General features: G+C 42.8%; 1 protein-coding gene across 1 annotated transcript in view; it reads left to right on the top strand.

Annotated features, from left to right (window-relative positions):
- LOC145402101 (prolyl 3-hydroxylase OGFOD1-like) overlaps positions 1–20,625 on the top strand; it is an 89,133-nt gene that overhangs the window by 52,569 nt on the left and 15,939 nt on the right. Inside the window, exons 7-8 of the mRNA XM_080274217.1 lie at positions 4,079–4,238; positions 16,693–16,877. Of these exons, the coding sequence (XP_080130343.1) occupies positions 4,079–4,238; positions 16,693–16,877 (345 nt within the window). The remainder of the gene's footprint in view (positions 1–4,078; positions 4,239–16,692; positions 16,878–20,625) is intronic.

Genomic DNA, 20,625 nt, shown 5'->3' with positions numbered 1-20,625 from the left:
CTCCGATCACAACCTTATCACCTTAACCTGTCCTCTCGCTCCAGTACAGCCTGTGGACCCTCCAAAGAAATGTCGGTTGTGGCACTTTGGAGCTGCAGATTGAGATGCCCTCAGGCAGTACTCATTTGATTTTTCCCGGAATGATTATTGCTTCCATGGCCGAGAGCCATCTGAGTGGTCCTTGCGCATTACGGAGGTTATTCTCTCAGGCATGGAAGCATACATTCCTTTCTCATATCCTTTGATTAATGCAAGAAAGCCTTGGTTTGATCACGCTTGTTCTAATGCTGTCTTCAACAAGGAGAGGGCCTATTAAAGGTATCGGAGCCAACCCACCCCTGAATCACATCTTTTATACATTTCTGCCCGGCATCATGCCAAGTGTGTTCTTTGCTAAAAATAATTTCATCCACACTAAATGCTCTCAACCCTCCAACTTGAATTCTTCTTGCTTCTTCTGACACCTTGCCAAAAACTTTTCTAACAACTTTACCTCATCATCCTTCCCTCCTGTTTTCTACTCTGATGACTCTGGTTATTTCTTCTACTGATAAGGCAGATCTCTTCGCTTAGACTTTCTCCTCCAATTCTACCTTAGACGATTCCGGTGCTGTTCCTCCATCACTTCCCCCCTCTGACTTTCTCATGGCTAACATTGAAATTTCTTCATCTGATGTATTTTCTGCCATCACAGGCCTTGATACTAACAAGGCATATGGGCCTGATGGAGTCCCTCCTGTTGTTCTCAAGAACTGTGCCTCTGTGCCTACATCCTGCCTAGGCAAACTCTTTCACCTTTGTCTATCAACCTGTACCTTTCCTTCTTGCTGGATGTTTGCTCTCATTCAGCCAGTCCCAAAGAAGGGTGACCATTCCCAACCCTGTGACCATTAACATCCTGTATCTCAAAAGTTTTCCAGTCAATTCTTAATAGAAAAATTTTAAAGCATCTTTCCTATCACAACCTTCTTTCTGATCGTCAGTATGGTTTCCGTCAGGGACGCTCCACTGGCGATTTCACCAACCTTTCAGACTCCTGGTCATCCTCCTTTCAGGACTTTGGCGAAAGCTTTGCTATTGCACTTGACATCTCAAAGGCTTTCGATCAAGTCTGGCATAAATCTTTAATTTCCAAACTGCCCTCTTATGGTTTCTATGCTTCTATCTGTGCCTTCATCTGCAGCATCCTTTCTGGTCGTTCTGTAGCCACTGTTGTAGACAGCCATTGTTCTTCTTCTAGATCTGTCAACAGTGGTGTTCCTCAGGACTCTGTCCTATCACCAGATTTCTTTCTCTTATTCATCAAAGACCTTCTAATCTTTACATCTAACCCTATCCACTCATACACTGATGACTCCACCCTTCACCTTTCCATTAAGTTCCCGCAACGCCCATCTCAGCAGTTACTTCAACAAACAAGGGATGAGGCTATGGCGCACCTAATATCTGACTTGGCTCGTATCTCTGACTGGGGTAAAAATAATCTCGTTGTTTTTAATGCATCAAAAACTCGGTTCTTACACCTATCATCCCGAAAAATCTTCCACTGGTGTACCCACTTAATGTTTAATAATATTCAGCTTAATCCTGCATCATCCTTGAATGTGCTTGGGGTTTCATTCACTTGGGACTTATCTTGGGAAAAATCATATTACTTCTCTTGTAAAATCTGCTTCCAAGAGATTAGGTGTGCTAAGCCGACTCCATTCCTTCTTTACCCCTGCACAATTGTTGACTCTGTACACGGGTTTTATCTGCCCCTGTATGGAGTACAACTCTCATGTGTGGGGAGGTTTCTCACATACAGCTCTTCTCAATAGGGTGGAGTCAAAGGCTTTTCATCTCATTAACTCTCCTCCTCTTACTGGCTTCCTTCAACCTCTGTCTCTTCACCGCACTGTTGCATCTTTATCTCTTTTCTGTCGCTACTTCAATGGTCATTGCTCCTCTGAACTGTCTGCTTGCATCCCTCCACCTCTACGACAGGCGCGCAGCACCCGTGTAGCAGCAAGTTCTCATCCCTTTTCTGTCCAACTCTCTAATGCAAGAGTTAACTGTTACTCCCAGTCCTTCATTTATGCAACAGATCAGCTCTGGAACTGTCTCCCTCTGTCTTTATTTCCTGCTTCCTGTGATCTCCAGCCTTTCAAACGCAGTATGTCCAGGGATCTCAAAATGATCGGATCTTGAATTTGGCTCTCTCTTGTATTTTGTATCATTCTGCCTTGGTAAACATGGATGATAACAAAGATGATGGTATCCTTTTAAAGAAGAGGGAGAGTGACCATGTGTGATTTGCCACAACGACGTGGGAAGTAATTCCATTATGTGCAGTGTTTGTGATAAATGGTTGTAAGAGAAATATAGTGGTTATAGAGTTGGACTGTGAGATAATGCTGATTTCATGTGTGCAGTGTGTCGAAGAGAGCACGTGGAGTTTGTCAGGCATGAAAGGATTGATCTTTCTGGTGAGTCACTTGAGTTTGTGGAAGAGTTTTGTTATCTGGGAGACATGTTAAGAGCTGGAGGTGGGGCTGGAGCTAGCTCTGTGACTAGAGTGAGGAATCATTTGAAAAAGTTCAGCGAGCTGTTGCTTCGCCTGATGCTGAGAGGGCTCTCCCTCCATGCTAAAGGATCTCTGTATAAAACATGTGTTAGGAGTGTAATGCTGAATGGTAGCGTCTCTGTATAAAACATGTGTTAGGAGTGTAATGCTGAATGGTAGTGAGACCTGGGCAGTAAAGGAAGAGGATATTCACAGGCTTAAATGTACAGAAATGACAATGATTAGTCAGATGTGCTGTGCGTCCTTGAGTGTGAGGATGGGGGGGCTAGGTTTACAATGGAAGAGTTGAGAGGTAGGATTGAACTGGAGTGTATTGGCGTTGTGATGAGGAGGAGTAGACTGAGGTAATTTGGGCATGTGGAGAGGCTGGGGGAATGACAGTTGGGTGCAGAAAGTGTGAAATGTTAAATTTAGGGTAGAGTTGCAAGAGGTAGACCAAAAAAGACCTGGGATGCAGTCATTGAGCATGACCTCAGTGATAAGGGAGTGCATAGGGAGACTGCTAGAGATTGAGTATCATGACGAGCCGTCATTAGGTGACCAAGGCGGACACATGCAAGCATGTTGGAGCCTTTGAAAACAAAAATGAACAAAACATCCTTTCACATACAGTTCAGTCATTCAACATCCTGGCTCTACCTAATAAACAAAACCATCTACATATTCTTTCTATTTTTCTTTGAATATATAATTTCTGTGCAACTGTGGAAGAGCCATGTAGTTGACTTTTAGTTAGGTAAGTAAGGGATGCATTGTCACTGTCAGTTGCTTTTCTTTATGTACGAGTACTTTATCCATCCATTTCATTCCTGTGAGAGTAGTGGAAATGAGTTATTTGAGGGGAGCATGTGGAGTTACCTGTAGAGACAGACTGACAAATGAATAGGTGAAGGAGCGCTAAGGTATGGATGTGGATGTGATAGAAAGGATTATGAGAAATACATTGAAGTGGTTTGGCCATGTGGAGAGGATGGAGAGCAAGAGACTAATGAGGAGAGTGCAAGCGAGTGTGATGGAGGGGGGGGAAAGGGAAGGCGAGGCCAAGGATGAGATGAAGGGATGGGGTGGAGAGGTATATGAGAGAGGGGGGTGTGAGCTGGGAGCAAGGCATTGAAGTGACACTGGACAGGGCGTCATGGAGGCGAGTTTTTTCTGGCCACCCCTTATGGGATTGAGGCGTCTGGCAGTTGATAGATAGATATATAGCTATTTCTTAAACTTGTTCAACTTCCATACCACACTTTCATACACATTAATTTTTCATATGTTTCCACCTTCTGCATGGCATTTCACACCTGATACAGTCTTCAACTTTATGATATACTTTATTGTTTTATGTTTTTCTCCTTTTCTATCCCTTAAAGGAGGAGGATGGACTGCAGGAGAAATGCAGCTTCAGTCTGTGATCCTTTGGGCTCATATTCTGTTAAACCTTGGGCAACAACAGTGCTTTTTTTTTTTTTTCTTCTTTTTCTTTTCTTTCTTTCTTTTTTTTTTTTTTTTTTTTTTCAGACCCTGAGTATAGACAGAGCTCCAGAAGTGGTAAGCAGTTGTGCTGAGCTTCTAAAATCTGAAGCCATGTTCCTGATCCTCTCGCAATTGACAGGTCTAAAGCTGCACCACCTTGCACCGCCAGACTCTGACCCAGATTCGGATGATGAGAATGAAGCAGGTGTGTGTATGTTGATATTTGTGAATGTAATATAAAGGATGCTGGTTTAAGAATGGTCAGTGCTGTATTGGCCAAGTTTGAGGCTCAGTTTTGGTCCCTAGTATTTTCCAGTGTGCTTTTTCTCTTTGAGGATTCAGCACAAAGGCTGGTAACAGTAACAGCCATTCCTACATGACACCTTTATGTTGGCCAGAGGCTGGACTTTTCTTAATCCAGATAATTAAAACTCTAACATGACTTAAATTCCATCACTTCATCTTGAATGTTGACTCGTAGCAATAGATTAAGCCTATCAGGTTTCTGGGCAGGGCAGATTATGTCTGTGCTAGAGTCAGCCACTCACGCTGACCCACATCTTCGCGGCCTGATATTTTACTTTGATCGCTGTGTGTAAATACACTTTTCATGATAGAATGTTGGTTTTGGTGTCATTTTTAAAGCTGAATAGTTGTACTTTGTCATAGTATGTTCAAAAAAGGAGAACAAAGAAAATAAAATGTCAAAATGACGAGATGAAGTTAGGTGAAAAACAAAAAATTTATACCTTGCCATACATAAATATTTGGCAAAAAATAACGAGTAAAGTTATGTAAATTTGGTTTAAACCATGCAAAAATACAATAAATAACCTTTAAAATGATACATAGATTATGGTAATACTTGCATTTCTTTTTGCAGTAAAGCAAAGGAAAAGAGATGCACAATTTTATTTTTGTCTCGGCCGCATATTTGCTTCACGATATTTTTCTTTGATCGGTCAGTATAAATACACATTTTATGATAGGATGCTGGTTGTGGTGTTATTTTGAAGCTGAGTAGTTGTACTTTATCGTAGTATGTTCATAAAAGGAAAACAAGGAAAATAAAAAGTCAAAGTGACGAGTTGAAGTTAGGCAAAAACCAATAATTTTATACCTTGCTGTAGAGAAATATTCACCAAGAATAAAATTATAAAAAAAACAAAGCCATGAGTTACACCAGCTGTGCAGTACCACCATGCATAGAGCAACCATTCCCTGACATCATGCTCGAGCCTCTTTGTTATGATGATTAAACGCGATTTATGGTGAATATTTCACAAAAGTTTCGTAAAATGAAAATGAAAAGCGTCATCGGAATCTCTGAGGTTGGATTTGAAATGACGATCGAAATAGTCATAAGAATCTCAAAGGGTTAACACTAGACTGTGGAAGAAGTGTTATGGAAAGCAAGGTGAGCCGAGATAATGTCTTTTTCTTCTATTAAAACCACATAAAACAGACAACGAAAGTACGAAAATCTGGGCCAGCTTACAGTAAAAACAGTACACCAGGGGTTTCTGAATTCCATTCTCCACTGATCCATATTCACTTCAAAGAAAAAGCAAGCAAACATGCTCTGGATCTCTCCACCCTGTTTAATTTTGGAAATCAGAATTAGATGGATAAGCTAACAAAAAGATGTGTGTGAATTGGTCTGTCTCTTGGTATCAGATCCTGGCTTTGTGTCGTATCATGGCTGATTATATTAAAAATTCCCCATGCATCCTTGTCATGTATCACCCACAGTCTTTTATTCCATCCCACTCAGCCTTATGCATATGCAGCTCAAGGATATCAGGACATATACTCAATTACAGCATATTCATTCACCATGTTTACTGTGTAAAATAATGGTGATTTAATGAAAATTATTGCCTAGATGCCGGTCCCTACATTTGTGATGGGGCAGCACAGAACTGAGTGATGGATAATGAATTTACTTACTGCAATATTATTTTGGCAGTTATGGATGGTTGAGCTGTAGGATGTATGTCTTGGAATGATGGTGATGGTTGTAATGAGAGAAAGTGAGAGTGAATATGGTTGACATGGCCAAAACCATAGCTTCTCAGGCCTTTATATTTCTTCACGTGTTGCAGCCATGATTCTTCACCTAGCACCACATCTGCAGGCAACTCTAGTTTACCTAATCAATTTTTTTTTTTTTTTTTTTTTTTTTTTTTTTTTTTTTAAATAAGGCTCCAACATGCTTGCATGTATTGGCCTTGGTTACCTAATGGTGGCTATCCATGCTGCTCGATCTTTGGCAGCTTCTCTATTCAGTTCCTTATCCTATAGGTCACACTCAGCGACCTCATCCCAGGTGTTTTTTGGTCAACCACTCGCAGCCCCACTCTGAACATTAACACTTCTCACTTTCTGCACCCAGTTATTATCCCCCATTCTCTCCACATTCCCAAACCATCTCAATGTACCGCTCCTCATCACAACACAAATACACTCCAGTCCCATTCTACCTCTCAACTCTTCCATTGTAAACCAAGCCCCCCTAGGCCTTGCACTCAAGGACGCACTGCATATCCACCTAATCATTGTCGTGTCTGTTCATTTGAGCCTGTGAATATCCTCTTCCTTTACTGCCCAGGTCTCACTACCATACAGCATTACACTCCTAACACATCCCTCATACAAGGGTCCCTTTCCATGGAGGGAGAGCCCTCTCAGTGTCAGGAGAGGCAAGCTCTCTGAACTTCTTCCAACCACCCCTCACTCTATACACAGAACTAGCTCCAACCTCACCTCCAGCACATAACATGTCTCCCAAATAACAAAACTCTTCCACACACTGAAGAGAGTCACTAGCAAGATCAGTGCTTTCGCACCTGACAATCTCCATGTGCTCTGACACTTCACACATGAAATCAGCATTATCTTGCAGTCTACCTCTAATACCACTAGGTCTCTTATGCACTCACTTATCACAAACACTGCACAAGATGGAATTACCACGCTCTTGTGGCATATCACACATGGCTACTCTCTCTCTTCTTTGACAGTTCCACCACCAGCCTTAAATACCATCACTTTTGTTTCATCTGCATTTACTCCTAATCCCTTGTGCTTCATGCCATCTCACCAGTTTCTGAATCTTTCCTCCGGCTCCCGTTCATTTTCTGCAGTCAGCTTCAAATCATCAGCAAACAACATCTACCATGTGAGTCCATTTCTAAAGTCAAGTGAGAGGGTGTTAAGTACCATGATAAACAACAAGGGGCTAAAGATTGACCCCTGATGCACACCATCATTCATTGAAAACTCATCACTCAAATATCCGGTCACCCTTACCTGGGTGTGAGCATCCACATACATAGCCATAACCACCCTAACCTGCCACTCCTCGATCCGAAGCTTTCTCATTGCCCACTTCACCACCTCCCTAGGGACTCTGTCAGTGGCCTTCCAACTCAACAAAAACAAAGTACGGATCCCTTTTCTTTAATATATGTTTTTCCTGAAGCTGTCGAACAATGAATATGGACATATTTTTTACTTTATTCTAGCTGTCACCAGAATTTTTTGTTCTGGAGAGACTTTTTAAACTGACATTCATTCATTCATTCATTCAATTATCATCCAATCCTACGTTGCCTCATTAGGAGCGTAGGACCCCGGGTCCTGACATGTAAGATGAGAGTGACCAGCCTCACTCATCCCTGAGTGGCATTATGTGAGCAATAAATCCCAACCATCCCTTGGATATAAACCTTCACTGGCTCAATCCTATTGGAACTCCGTAATTACCCACTAAACCACCAGGCGCCAAAATTGGGTTGTATATCACCTTCATTAACCCCATAACCAGCTGGGTGCTTTCCTAAGCTGAATCAAATATTCAGATTGTAACGAGATACATGTGAAGAGACATCAGTGGATTGAAGGAACTAAAGTGTGTACAGTAATGTGTGCAAACAGTGTGCCTTTACTGCCTTTCTTCTTTTACATTATTTAGTAAAGGGAGGGAGAATTCGACTGGGGTTAACATCCCCCAAATTTTCGTGTTTTAACTCAGTGGCAAGAATTCAGGGAACCTCAGAGTGTCAAATAACTGCCCAGGCATGGAAATGCCCAAATGAGGAGGTTCATATGGCCATTTGGTATGTGAGGATTATGGATGAGTAGTTTAAGATGGAGGAAATGATGAATATGTTAACAAATGCCAGGTATGCCATAATGGGACAGTTTGAAATAAAGGTGAATGGATGTGGACTGGAGAAGTGGGAGGGTGTGAAATGTATAAGGTTGGGTATGAATGCATATGGAAGATGCAAGAAAGGAGATGCATTGCTGATGATTGATGAACGGCAGAGGGGAATGAAAGAATACAAATATTTTACCCCCAGTTGTATGTATGCATGTCAGGTTCCAGTTTGAGAAGGTGATGTTGACAGTGATTGTTGTACTGTATATGCACCGTGTGATGATAAGGGTAAGTGGGGGGGGGGGGAAGAAATTCTGGGATAAACTGGATGGAGTACTGGTAAAAGGACAGATGCCCAGGAGTTTTGAAGTCTTTGTAATGGGTGACATGAACAGGAGAGCTGACACTAGTCCTGTCAGTGACGTAATGGGTTATTACAGAGTAGGCCTACCTGGGGAGAATGATAATGGAAGGCAACTGAAGGGCATGTGTCGGGAATGGGCTTTATGCATTTTTACTGGTAATTCATATTTCAAGTACAGTGCCCTTTGCACGGTGAACGTATTCGGAATAAACGATTCACCTAGTGAACAAACGGGGTAATCAGATCCACATAACCATAATGAACTAGTTGAACCCCGAGTGAAAAAAATCGGGGGAAAGAGTAGGCCATAACTACCATCTCCCATATTGAACGACCCCCTCCCCTAGTAGACACTGCACAAGAGGCCAGATCTGAGCAGCTTGTGGAGCAGAATCCAGTAGAGGACGAAGATTTGCCTATGTCGAAGATTAGTAAAATTCTAGCGGCAGTGGATGTTCACAGAGAAGAGGTCAAGACAAATGAAACCAGCTACCTTAGGACACAAGAAATGCTCAGTGGAGTAGAAACCACTTTTCATTATTATACTGAGAGGCACAATATGGAAGTCAGCATAAGAAAAACACACTTCACACGCTACTACTGAACTCAAGAACAACAGGAGCCAGTTGCCTCCGCATCGTCTGCTACACTTCCAGGTGAAGACAATGATGTGATGTCAGTGGTGTCATCTTTGGACTTTGAAGGTTTTATGAGAGAGGTGAATGAGGTAAAGGCACATGGGGAAATGGTTCAGTCAAGTGATGAGGGCGGGACTGGCGATGGGAACGAGGGAGTGGAAGGTGATGTGGTGGGACACCTTAAGTGTATCTCCCTGCCTGGGAACCACCCGAATTCAAGCCAATCAGGACTGCCATCTGCATCACTTAAGGTAAATAACCATGTATTTTATATCTTATATATCTGTACTGTATGTGTTTGAAATGTGCCCTTTAGTACATCTCTGTGGCACAAAAAATGGACTTTGAGGGAGCGGTGCCGCCCATATGCTATTTTTCCCATAAGATACAGTACGTTGTTCACAGTGAACAAATTCACAATGAACGAGCTCGTCTGCCTCCCATAAACTTGTTCACTGTGCAAGGGCATTGCACAAAAATCTTTGTATCTATCTATTGCCAGATGCCTTAATCCCTTATACGGGCTGGCCACAAACAAATCACCTCCACGTCACCCTGTCCCCTGCCATTTCACTGCCCTGCTCCCAGTTCACACCCCCCTCATATACCTCTCCACTCCATCCCTCCATCTCATCCTTGGCCTTCCCCTCCCTCTCTCCCCCTCCACCTCACTCACATACACTCTCCTCATCAGTCTCTCACTCTCCATCCTCTGCACATGGCCAAGCCACCTCAGTGTGTTTCTGCTAACGCTTCCTATCACATCCACATCCACATCACAACGCTCCATCACATCCTCATTTGTCAGTCTGTCTCTCCATGTGACTCCACAGGCTCCTCTCAGATAACTCATTTCCACTGCTCTCACTCTTGACTTGTGTCCCTCCAACAATGTCCAAGCTTCACTTCCATGTTAGAGTTGGTATCACATTACTGTCATGTAATAACTTTTTTGCTTCCATGCTCATTTCCCTGTTTCTTATCACTGCCTTCAGGGAACCCGCAATCTTTCGTCCTTCTTGTACCCTTTCAAGCACTTCACTCTCCATACTTCCATCCTTACTCATCACACTACCCAAGTATTTAAACATACTCACATTTTCCATTTCCTCATCATCCAACCCCACTGTACATTTACTGACTTCACTTCTCTCGAAGACCATACCTTTACTCTTCCCTACATTCACCTTTAGATTCCACTGCTTACACACTCCCAAACTCATTCACCAAGCCTTGCAGCTCCCCTTCGTCTTCACTTAACAACACAGTATCATCTGCAAACAACAGTACAGGGAGTTTCCAAACACTGCCCTCTCTTATTAGGGCCACTCCAACATCCACTGTCCTATCTTGAATCTCTTTTATAACCTCATCCATATACAGATTGAACAACCATGGAGACATGACACATCCCTGTTTCAACCCAACCTTCAAATAGAAAAACTCACTCAGTTCATTGTTCACACGCACTGCAACCTTAGCACCCTGGTACATACTCTTCACAGCATTCAACAACTTCCCATCTACTCCATATATTCTTAATACCTATACTTTCCACAATCCTTGTCAATTCACCCTGTCATATGCAATCTCCAAATCCATGACGGCCACATACAACTTCTTTCCCGTCTCTAGAAACTTTTTCACTAAAGATCTAAGAATGAATATCTGATCTACACAACCTCTTCCCTTCCTAAAGCCACCCTGTTCTTCTCCAACTAATTCCTTTGTTTTTTCCCTAACTCTGTCAATAAGAATCCTACGGTATACTTCTCCTATTACAGTAAGAAAACAAATGCCCCTATGATTCCCACACACTTTTTCTCCTTTCCCTTTGTACAAGGGAATAGTTATACCTGACTTCCAATCCTCCAGGACTCTACCTTCCTCTCAGGCCAATCTGCACATCTTCCACATCCATTCTACTACTATCTTTCCCCAATGCTTCATCATTTCACCACACACTCCATCAATTCCTGGGGCTTTCCCCATTTTGACTTTCTACATTGCTTCCACAACTTCCATCCTACTGATTTCTTCCTGTCTTCTCACCTCCCTCCTCCCAGTCATCCCCAGCAACTTATACTCACATGACTTTCATTCTCTATGTTTAACAGTTCATTAAAGTGATCTCTCCATCTGTTCACTTTTTCTCCCTTCTCAACTAGTAATCTACGATTTTTATCCCTCACTCCCCTGCTAACTTCACTGTACAAAGTTTCATTTTCGTTTTCGTTTTTAAAGGCTCCAACATGCTTGCATGTGTCGGCCTTGGTCACCTAATGGCGGCTCTCCATGCTGCACGATCCATTGCAGCCTCCCTGTTCAGTCCCTTAACCCTAAGGTCACACTTAATGACCTCGTCCCATGTCTTTCTCGGTCTACCCCTCATAACCCCACCCCCAATATTAACACTTCTCACCTTCCTCACCCAACTATCATCCCCCATCCTCTCCACATGTCCAAACCACCTCAATCTACCTCTCCTCATCACAACACCAATACACTCCAGTCCCATCCTACCTCTCAACTCTTCCATTGTAAACCCAGCCCCTCCAGGCCTTGGACGCAGGGACGCACTGCACATCCACCTAATCATTGTCATTTCTGTACGTCTGAGCTGGCGAATGTCTTCCTCCTTCACTGCCCAGGTCTCACTGCCATACAGCATTACACTCCTAACACACGCTGCATACAAAGACCCCTTAGCACGTAGGGAGAGCCCCCTCAATGTCAGGAGAGGCAAGAGCTCCCTGAACTTCTTCCAACCACTTCTCACCCTAGCCACAGAGCTAGCTCCAGCCCCACCTCCAGCACACAACATGTCTCCTAAATAACAAAACTCTTCCACACACTCAAGAGATTCACCAGCAAGTTCAATTCTTTCACGTCTGACGATCTCCACCTGCTCACCCCGGCACGCCGTACACATAAAATCAGCATTATCTCGCAGTCTACCTCTGATACCACTACATCTCTTATGCACCCATTTATCACACACACCGCACAAGATGGAATTACTTCCCACGCCCTTGTGGCAAACTGCACATGGCCACTCTCCCTCGTCTTTGACAGTACCGCCACCAACCCTAGATATCATCACTTTTGTTTTATCTGCATTTACCCTAAAACCCTTTTGCCCCATACCATCTCTCCACTTCCTAAACCTTTCCTCCGCCTCCCTTTCATTCTCTGCAATCAACACCAAATCATCAGCATACAACAACTCCCACGGGAGTTCGTTTCTAAAGTCACGTGAAAGGGCTTCAAGTACCATGATAAACAACATGGGACTCAAGACTGACCCCTGATGCACACCAACATTCATGGAAAACTCATCACTCAAATCTCCATTCACTCTCACCTGGGTGTGAGCACCCACATACATGGCCATAACCACCCTAACCAGCCACAAATATGGATGGTACATAGGGAATATAGACAGTGCTGAAAGGAGGTTGATCTCTTATGTTCTTGTAGAGAGAAGGATGCTTGGAACTGTTGTTGAAACAAGGGGAGTGAGAGGATGATGCAGAGGTCCGTGTGATCATGTGATTGTGGTATACAAGGGTAAGCTGAGAGGTGAGATGGATAAAAAACACTGAAAACGGAGAAGCTGAAATACAAAGAAGTGGTGATGAATATCATGCTAAAGTAATGGATGAGTTGAGGGAACAAATGGATCTGGATAACTTATGGAATGCAGTTAGGGAATGTTAAGCAAAGTGGTGTATGGTGTCATGAGGTTAGCAATTGAGAAGAAAATTACAGCTTGGTGGGATGAAGAGGTTGAAAGAGCAGTTGAGGAAAAGAGGAGGAAGTGACTAAAGTAGATGGAGAGAAGGGGTTATCATTAAATAAGAAGAGAGTTCGAGTTGTTGAATGCTGTGAAGAATATGTATGATGGTGCTAAGGCTGCAGTGCGTGTGGATGGTGAACATAAACATCTGAGTGAACACCTGAGTGTTTTGAAAATGGTATCAACAAGTGGAAAGTTATCTGGTGTTAGCAAGAAGCATACACATGAGGCGTTGCCTGTTGCCCGGAAAATTGAATTGTTGAAAAAATAATAGGCTGGTATGAGTAGAAAGTAGATAATAGAGGACTTTAACGTGAGCTCTGCTACCAATGATATAAAGGAACAGAAGGACGATCTGTTTAAATTTGTGTCTCAGGCCCCTGGTACAATTCAGAGAAAAGTGATGAAAAAGCAAAGTTATACGAGCTGGATGAAATGCTGCATAGGTTGTTTGTGTCACAGCATTCTAAAGGGAAGCCTGTTTTGGGGCCTCTCATCATAGAGAAAGCCAAAATGTTGTGGTTTCCTGTACACCAGGAAACCATTTACTATGCTGGGTGGTAACCATATAACCAGATTATGGCACCTGGTGGTTTAGTGGGTAATTAAGGCGCTCCAGTCGGATTGAGCCGGTGAAGGTTTATATCCAAGGGGTGGTTGGGGTTTATTGCTCATGTAATGCCGCTCAGGGATGAGTGAGGCTTGTCACTCATCTGAAATGTTAGGAGCGACTTGCCTAGCCCCTGGCTCCTACACTACTCGTGGGGCAACGTAGGATTGGATGATGGATGGATGGATTCTGTGCTGAAATGAAGATAACTAAACCATGTGTTTTCTGTGATGGGTGGTTGAGAAATTTCAAGACTTGGCATGGGATCATGCAGCTGGATGCGAGTGATGAATCCCTGTCTGCTGATGGTGATGACCCCGAGAGGTACAGCAAGATCTTCTGTAACCTCATAAAAGCCCATGAGCTTCATCCTTGCCAGATATACTGTGCTGATGAGACAGGTCTTTTTTATAAGAGCATTCCTGAAAGGACTCTTAGCAGGGACAGGAGGGAACTCTGCTAAGAGATTTAAATGCAGTAAGGAGCACTTAACAGTGATAGTGTGTTCAAATGCTTTGGGAATGCACAAGCTGAAACTTTTTATTGTTGGAAAATATAAGCAACTGGTAGCATTGAAAAATGTCCAGCATTTGCCTGTATGTATGATGCTCAAAGAAATGCTGGGATGACTGCAGCAGCATTTTTGTACTGGTCCACCACCACATTCATTCCATCTGTGAAAGCTAATATGGCAAAAGATGGTTTGCCTACAGACTCTAAGATCATCCTCCTACTGGACAACTGCAGGGCTCATCCTCCTGCCAATGAATTAGTGAATGGGAACATTTTTGTTGTGAGTCTGCCCCCAAATGTGACATCATTAATTCAGCCAATGGACCAGGGAGTGATTCAGAAAATCAAGACAGCATACCATGCTGCTTTTGTAGACAGTTGTTGAATTCCACTCTTCCAGTGCATGAATTTCAAAAATAGTTTACCATCAAGGATTCACTTTTAATGGCTACCCTAGCCTGGCAAGAAGTGGAGCATTCAACTTTATAAGTTGCAAAGGTGCTGGAGGAAGCTGTTACCATGTGCAATGCTGCAGGAGGAATTGGATGACACAGAGGAGTTTGTTGGCACTGGGGACAAGAGGGTAAGTGACTACAAAAACATTGTATAGATTGTTCGAGGTCCCCCACAGTTCTGTGCCCTAAACTCATTGACGGATGATGACATTGCTGAGTGGGTGAAGCAAGACACAAATACAGTACACTGGTGGTTCAAGAGTTAACCAATGAGCAACTAATTATGAGTGTGGCAAATCCTGAGGCTATGGAGGTCCAGGAAGTTGAAACTGATGATGAATGGAGGCAGATGAGCAGGAGAAGGTCACCTTGAAGGAAGCAGTAAAGGCCCATGAAAAATTTTTATGGTTTGTTGAGAGCTCATTTTAACAGGGGTGAAGTGATGCATTATCACATCATGTTCAGGGACATGTAGACTAAAAGGGTAGCATCTGTGAAGTAGGTAACCTTATTTGACCGTTTTAAAAAAGCTGCCAAGAAAGCCACATCCTCTGCTGCACCCTTCCAATCACCAGCAGCAATCCCTGAACCTCAAGCCCTACTGCTGTTGCAACAGGAAGATGACTGTATCATTCTCGATGTGGATGACCTGGAAGTGATGGACAGTGTTCAACCAGAGCCCTTTGAGGAGTCCTTATAGCCCATTGCAGGGCCCCCTACTGCTGGGGACTTCTCCCAACAGTAGCAGATGCCAATCAACCTCTTCTGCTGTACATATGTAAATACGGAACTTAAATTTAGGTAAGTGCATGTGAACTTCCAGGCCCACTATGTCATTACACTTGTATATGTGCACTAATTTCTATATTTTTCAGATTCAGGTATAGTACTGTATTGATTACAGTATTGTACAGTAGTGACATGAGTAGTGATGATAGTGTTCACCTATATATATACAGTGTAAGGTACTGAGTGGGTAAGTTTTTCGAATATTTGGCAAATCCGATTACTTGGCATCGGCCCGGTCCCATAGGTGCTGAATAATCAGACCTCTGCTGTAGTACAGAAATACAGTGCATAATATAATCTTAATCATACTCATCTTGTGTTGGCATTGCCACAAAAGCCACAAACTCGGCCATCACGCAGAACTAGGGTACAGTGGTCAGAGCACTAGGGCATGGAGCACTGAGGGGCCACAGCACTACAGCAACGAGTGAGGCACGGGGGACCACATGCTGTCACAGTGCTGTGGTGTAGCCACTGCATGGGTCACAAATGCTCAAGGCACAGATACATCCTTACTATACGGCATCCAGTGGAGAGAACTGGAGAGTGACGATTGGCTTGGCGCATTGGGTGGGCAGCTCCTGCAATGCAATGTAATTGGTTGGTGTTTGTTGCTGTATTGCGGGGTCTTCCCATGTGCCAATCTGGTCCCGTGTCGGAGCCGGATGACACACATTACCGCCGAAAAATGCGTAGTACACCAACTGCATGTGAGGTCACGTGGAGAAACAGACTGACAAATGAGGAAGTGAAGGAGTGTTGTGGTGTGGATGTGGATGTGATAGGAAGTATTAGGAGAAACACACTGAGGTGGTTTGACCATGTGGAGAGGGTGGAGAGTAAGAGACTGATGAGGAGAGTGTATGTGAGTGAGGTGGAGGGGGGGAGAGGGAGAGGGAGGCCAAGGATGAGATGGAAGAATGGAGTGGAGAGGTATATGAGAGAGGGGTGTGTAAGCTGGGAGCAGGGAAGTGAAATGGCAGGGGACAGGGCAACATGGAGATGATTTGTTTGTGGCCACCCGTTACGGGATTAAGGCATCTGGCAGTAGAAAGATAGAGCGCCTAATGCTTCCTGTTTCTGAGCCGGATGTTGCCTAATTTCGCAGGACATTGTTTTAATAGAGCCAAGCAGAAATCTTGGCATATTGTGACAGCAAATATATTGCACCTGAGCATATATGAAATTATGTTTTGATGTATTACACACACAAAATATGAGATATAATTTGTAAGAGCCAAGGAAAAAATAATGGGAGGAAGAATATTGGAAGGCTGATATAAGTGGGTCTTCCCTTAATTAGCAGTCTTCTGTGTTTTCCTTCAGAACCAAATGCACGCACAACTCTGAGCATCTACCGCTGGGGCCATGGAAGCTACACACTGGTAAGGGACGACTGTGTGGAGACAGTGGCTGCACTTGATGCTCATCTGTTTGTAAATGTGGCTGAATCTTGGTCACAAGAGCATGGAGGCTTTATTTCTTATATAACCAAGGATGAAGATGAAGAGGTAAGATGGAGTGTCAAAATTTAATTTAATTACAGGTATAATCTTTGGTGTGATAGTCATCTCTTAATATATGCATATGGTAAGTTCTTATACCATCCAAGGAAATGCAAGGCCTGCAAAAATCATAGCCATTCTTATATGATGAACCAAACAATCCTGGACAAAAGTTTGTAATTCAGTCAAAGTTTAGGGTTCAGAGTCCAGTCAACCTTACTGGGTTGATTGGTCATTTAATAATCAAGGTATTATACTTCCTTTTCTCAGTAGGAACCAGGAAACTTTGTCATTGTTTTGTATAGTAAGTCCCCCCCCCCCCCCAAAAAAAAAAAAAAAAAAAAAAAAAAAAAAAAATCACTTACATTTTTCCTTTTCCAGATAGTAACACTGAACATAATGAAGTTATCTTGATCATGATATATTCATTACATGACTGAAACCTCAAGTGAGTGTTTTTTTTTTTTTTTTCTGATTCCTCCAAGTGATGTAATCCTTCTAATTCGTGGTTAGAATACTAAAGCATGAATCGATGGAATAATCTGGTTTTGAAAATGGCTTTTTTTGTCACTGATACAGCTACACCATCAAAGCTTCCTAGCACATGGTATTTCCTATAGAAGTTTTTGCTCTTTCTCCAGTTCATTTTAAATATGTGGTTTAGGTGAGAGCACTCACTATCCACTTACTTGATGTAGCGCTGCTCTCAAGTGTCTGCCCTTTCCTCTCTTCCTTCCTTCCTTTCCATCCTTTCTCTTCTGTCTGCCCATTCCTATCTTCCTTCCTTCCTTCTTTCCTTCCTTCCTCTTCTGTCAGTCTTTCCTTCATTATTTCGTCTTCCTTCTGTCTGTTGGTGACTTGACACTGAATGACAAGCCAAATGGTTTCTTGTACACCAGGGAACCATTTACTACATAGGGTGGTAACCATATAACCAAATTTTGGCACCTGGTGGTTTAGTGGGTAATTAAGGTACTCCAATCAGATTGAGCTTGTGCAGGTTCATATCCAAGGGGTTGTGGAGTTTATTGCTCACGTAATGCCACACAGGGATTAGTGAGTCTGGTCACTCTCATCTTAAATGTCAGGACCAATTTGCCTAGCCCTGGGCTCTTACATTCCTCATGGGGCAACACAGGATTGGATGGTGAATGAATGGTTAAGACAAGGTGTTTCCCAAAACTTTTATTACTATCAGAATTTTATTGTATTAAAGAAAAAGCACTTCCACAGCTAATTTTAGTTTTGATGAGAAATGAAAGACAGTTTATTGAAATTCACACAGAAATCCAAAGATGACCATTTTATGCATATTGATCATAACTGTCATATTCATTTTGGACACTATGATAGTTGGAACAAACATTATCTCAGTTCTGAAGTTTTCATTGACTCTACAAGTGTTCCAATACCTATGAAGCCTTCCTCTTCATTCTTTAGAGAAGTGAAGGCATGGGAGTCATTGTTCATTGTGCAGTAATGCAAAAGAAAAAATGGGAAGGTTAAGATCAGGGCTGTGCAGAGTCCATTCATGAGTGGTGCCAGATCTAATCATGCAACTATAAAAATTTTTTCTCTGATAATGAGATGTAGCACCATCTCATTTAAATTTGACAGATTTTATGTAGGTAAAGGAAATAATGGCCCCCAAATCGTAATAAAACTTCACTAGAACATTCTTATATCTCTTCTTGTTGACACTTTTGTATTTATTTTTATTTTTCTATACAATTATAATGTGTCCAACTCAGGGCATAGGCTCAACAGCTCATTCTGTGTGGTCCAGCAGCCCTGCTACATACCAAACGGTTTCATACATCACTGTTAAGATTGTGTATAATTTCAAACCAGTAAGGTCTCAGTATTGCTCATCTGGCCTTTCATACATCGAAAGCCGTGACTTCTGGATCTTTTAGAGACTTCTTTTGCGACTTCAGGGTGTTCATTTTCCAGGTGGATGCTGTTGTGGCGGTTCATAGTCCCACTGACGTGCAAAGATGCATCATCATAAAATCAAATGTTGTCTTCTTCCTTCACTGTTTATCATTTTTGGGGGGGTGTACACTCCACTTTTCCTATTTCTTCCATCCTTCTTGTCACTTTTTGTTACCCTTCGTTCCAGTCCAGGTGGCTCTGCATTGAGTGACAAGCCTAATGGTTTCCTGTAACCCAGGAAACCATTTACATTGTTGGGCGGTAACCACATAACCAGGTACTGGGGTGATGTGGAGCCTGCTATGGTGCCCCTGTTAACCACACTTTTCCCTGTGCATTGCTGTGGGAAAACTCTGCTTATCACAAGGGTACATCGATCCATTGCACAGAATGGCCCTGCAGGGGCAGTTGCTTGCCAGTGGTTGATGGTCTGCTTGACCAGACAGACTGGGGTTGAATAGCAGTAACAACAACCCGATGTTTTCTTTTCAGCGCGGAAAACATACATGCTATTGTGAATCCTTGCAGCCATATCTAAATGCTTCTGCATGTCATCACCAGTAACCTTACAGTGAATAGTAATTTTGTAAGGACATAGATTGGGATAATTTTGCTTTACCCATTGGATACCACTTTGACATAGGTTTAGTTCTGGGGATTTCTTCTAACTGCACACGATCAAGTCCCAAACTAAACCTGGGCTACATTTTCAGGGATTTGTAAAATTGATGGTCGACAAGAATTGTCCTTGTTTTACCCTTAGGGCAAAGCCCTTCTCTGTGAACTTCAAGTCAAAATTATGTATGAGGACTCAGGTGTGTGATTCATATTAATATTAATTTTTAGAACAGTATCTGGACCTCATTATTTGAGGGATTTTCTTTCAAGCCACTAGGTGATTATCTTTTTTTTTTTTTTTTTTTTTTTTTCCCTGAAATATTGAGAGCACTGGGTGATTTCGTATGGTTTTGATATATTTTTTATACACTGTACCTTATCAATACCTGTTCCCCTCCCATGCTTCAACCCATTAATCTTCATTGTCACTTCAGCCAGTTACAGACTCTGGTTTCACATTCATTTGAGGAACTTAGTTTCTTATCAGGCTAAGCACGAAGATGGCCAGAATTGAGTTATACCTGCCATTTCCTCCCCACACCCTTCAACTGTCTCAGGAAGCTGAGAGGTACCCAGATTGCATCTCACAGTAGGGTAAAAAATCCAATGCAGTTAACATATCTTCTTTGCCTTGTAGCATGGCAGTATGGTGTAAGCTGAGTCTTGACTGCCTACTAGTTTAAGTGCCAGTGCTCACTTCTGTGGGATGGACCAACCACTTATCACCTAGTATACCTTGTGGACTGATTACAACCAGTCCCCTTGTTCCTAACATGCTGAGCACCATTGGAACTTTGCCTAGCAGCTAGTGTATACCTCACGCCTCCCATTTTATTGTCATATTGTATTGTATTTCCTGTAAAGGCTCCAACAGGCTTGGATGTATCGGCCTTCATCACCTAATGGCCGCTCTTCACACAGCTCAATCTCTGGTAGCCTCCTTGTTCAGTCCTGTATCCCTGAGGTCACACTCTATGACATCATCCCAGGTCTTTTTCAGTCTGCTTCTCGCCGTCCTACCGCTGATGTTCACGCTTCTCATGTTCTGCACTCAGTTGTCCTCCTCCATCTTCTCAGCATGCCCAGACCGTCTCAATCTATGCCTCTTCATCACAGCACCAATACATTCCAGTCTAATCCTTCTTCTCAACTCTTTAATCATAATCCTAGGCCTCCCAGGCCTTGCATTCAAGGACTTATT

This window comes from Coenobita brevimanus, chromosome 57 (assembly GCF_032717465.1).
Source record: "Coenobita brevimanus isolate Jiangsu-jjx chromosome 57, ASM3271746v2, whole genome shotgun sequence".
NCBI lineage: Eukaryota > Metazoa > Arthropoda > Malacostraca > Decapoda > Coenobitidae > Coenobita > Coenobita brevimanus.
This window is presented reverse-complemented; position numbering and strand designations above follow the sequence as displayed.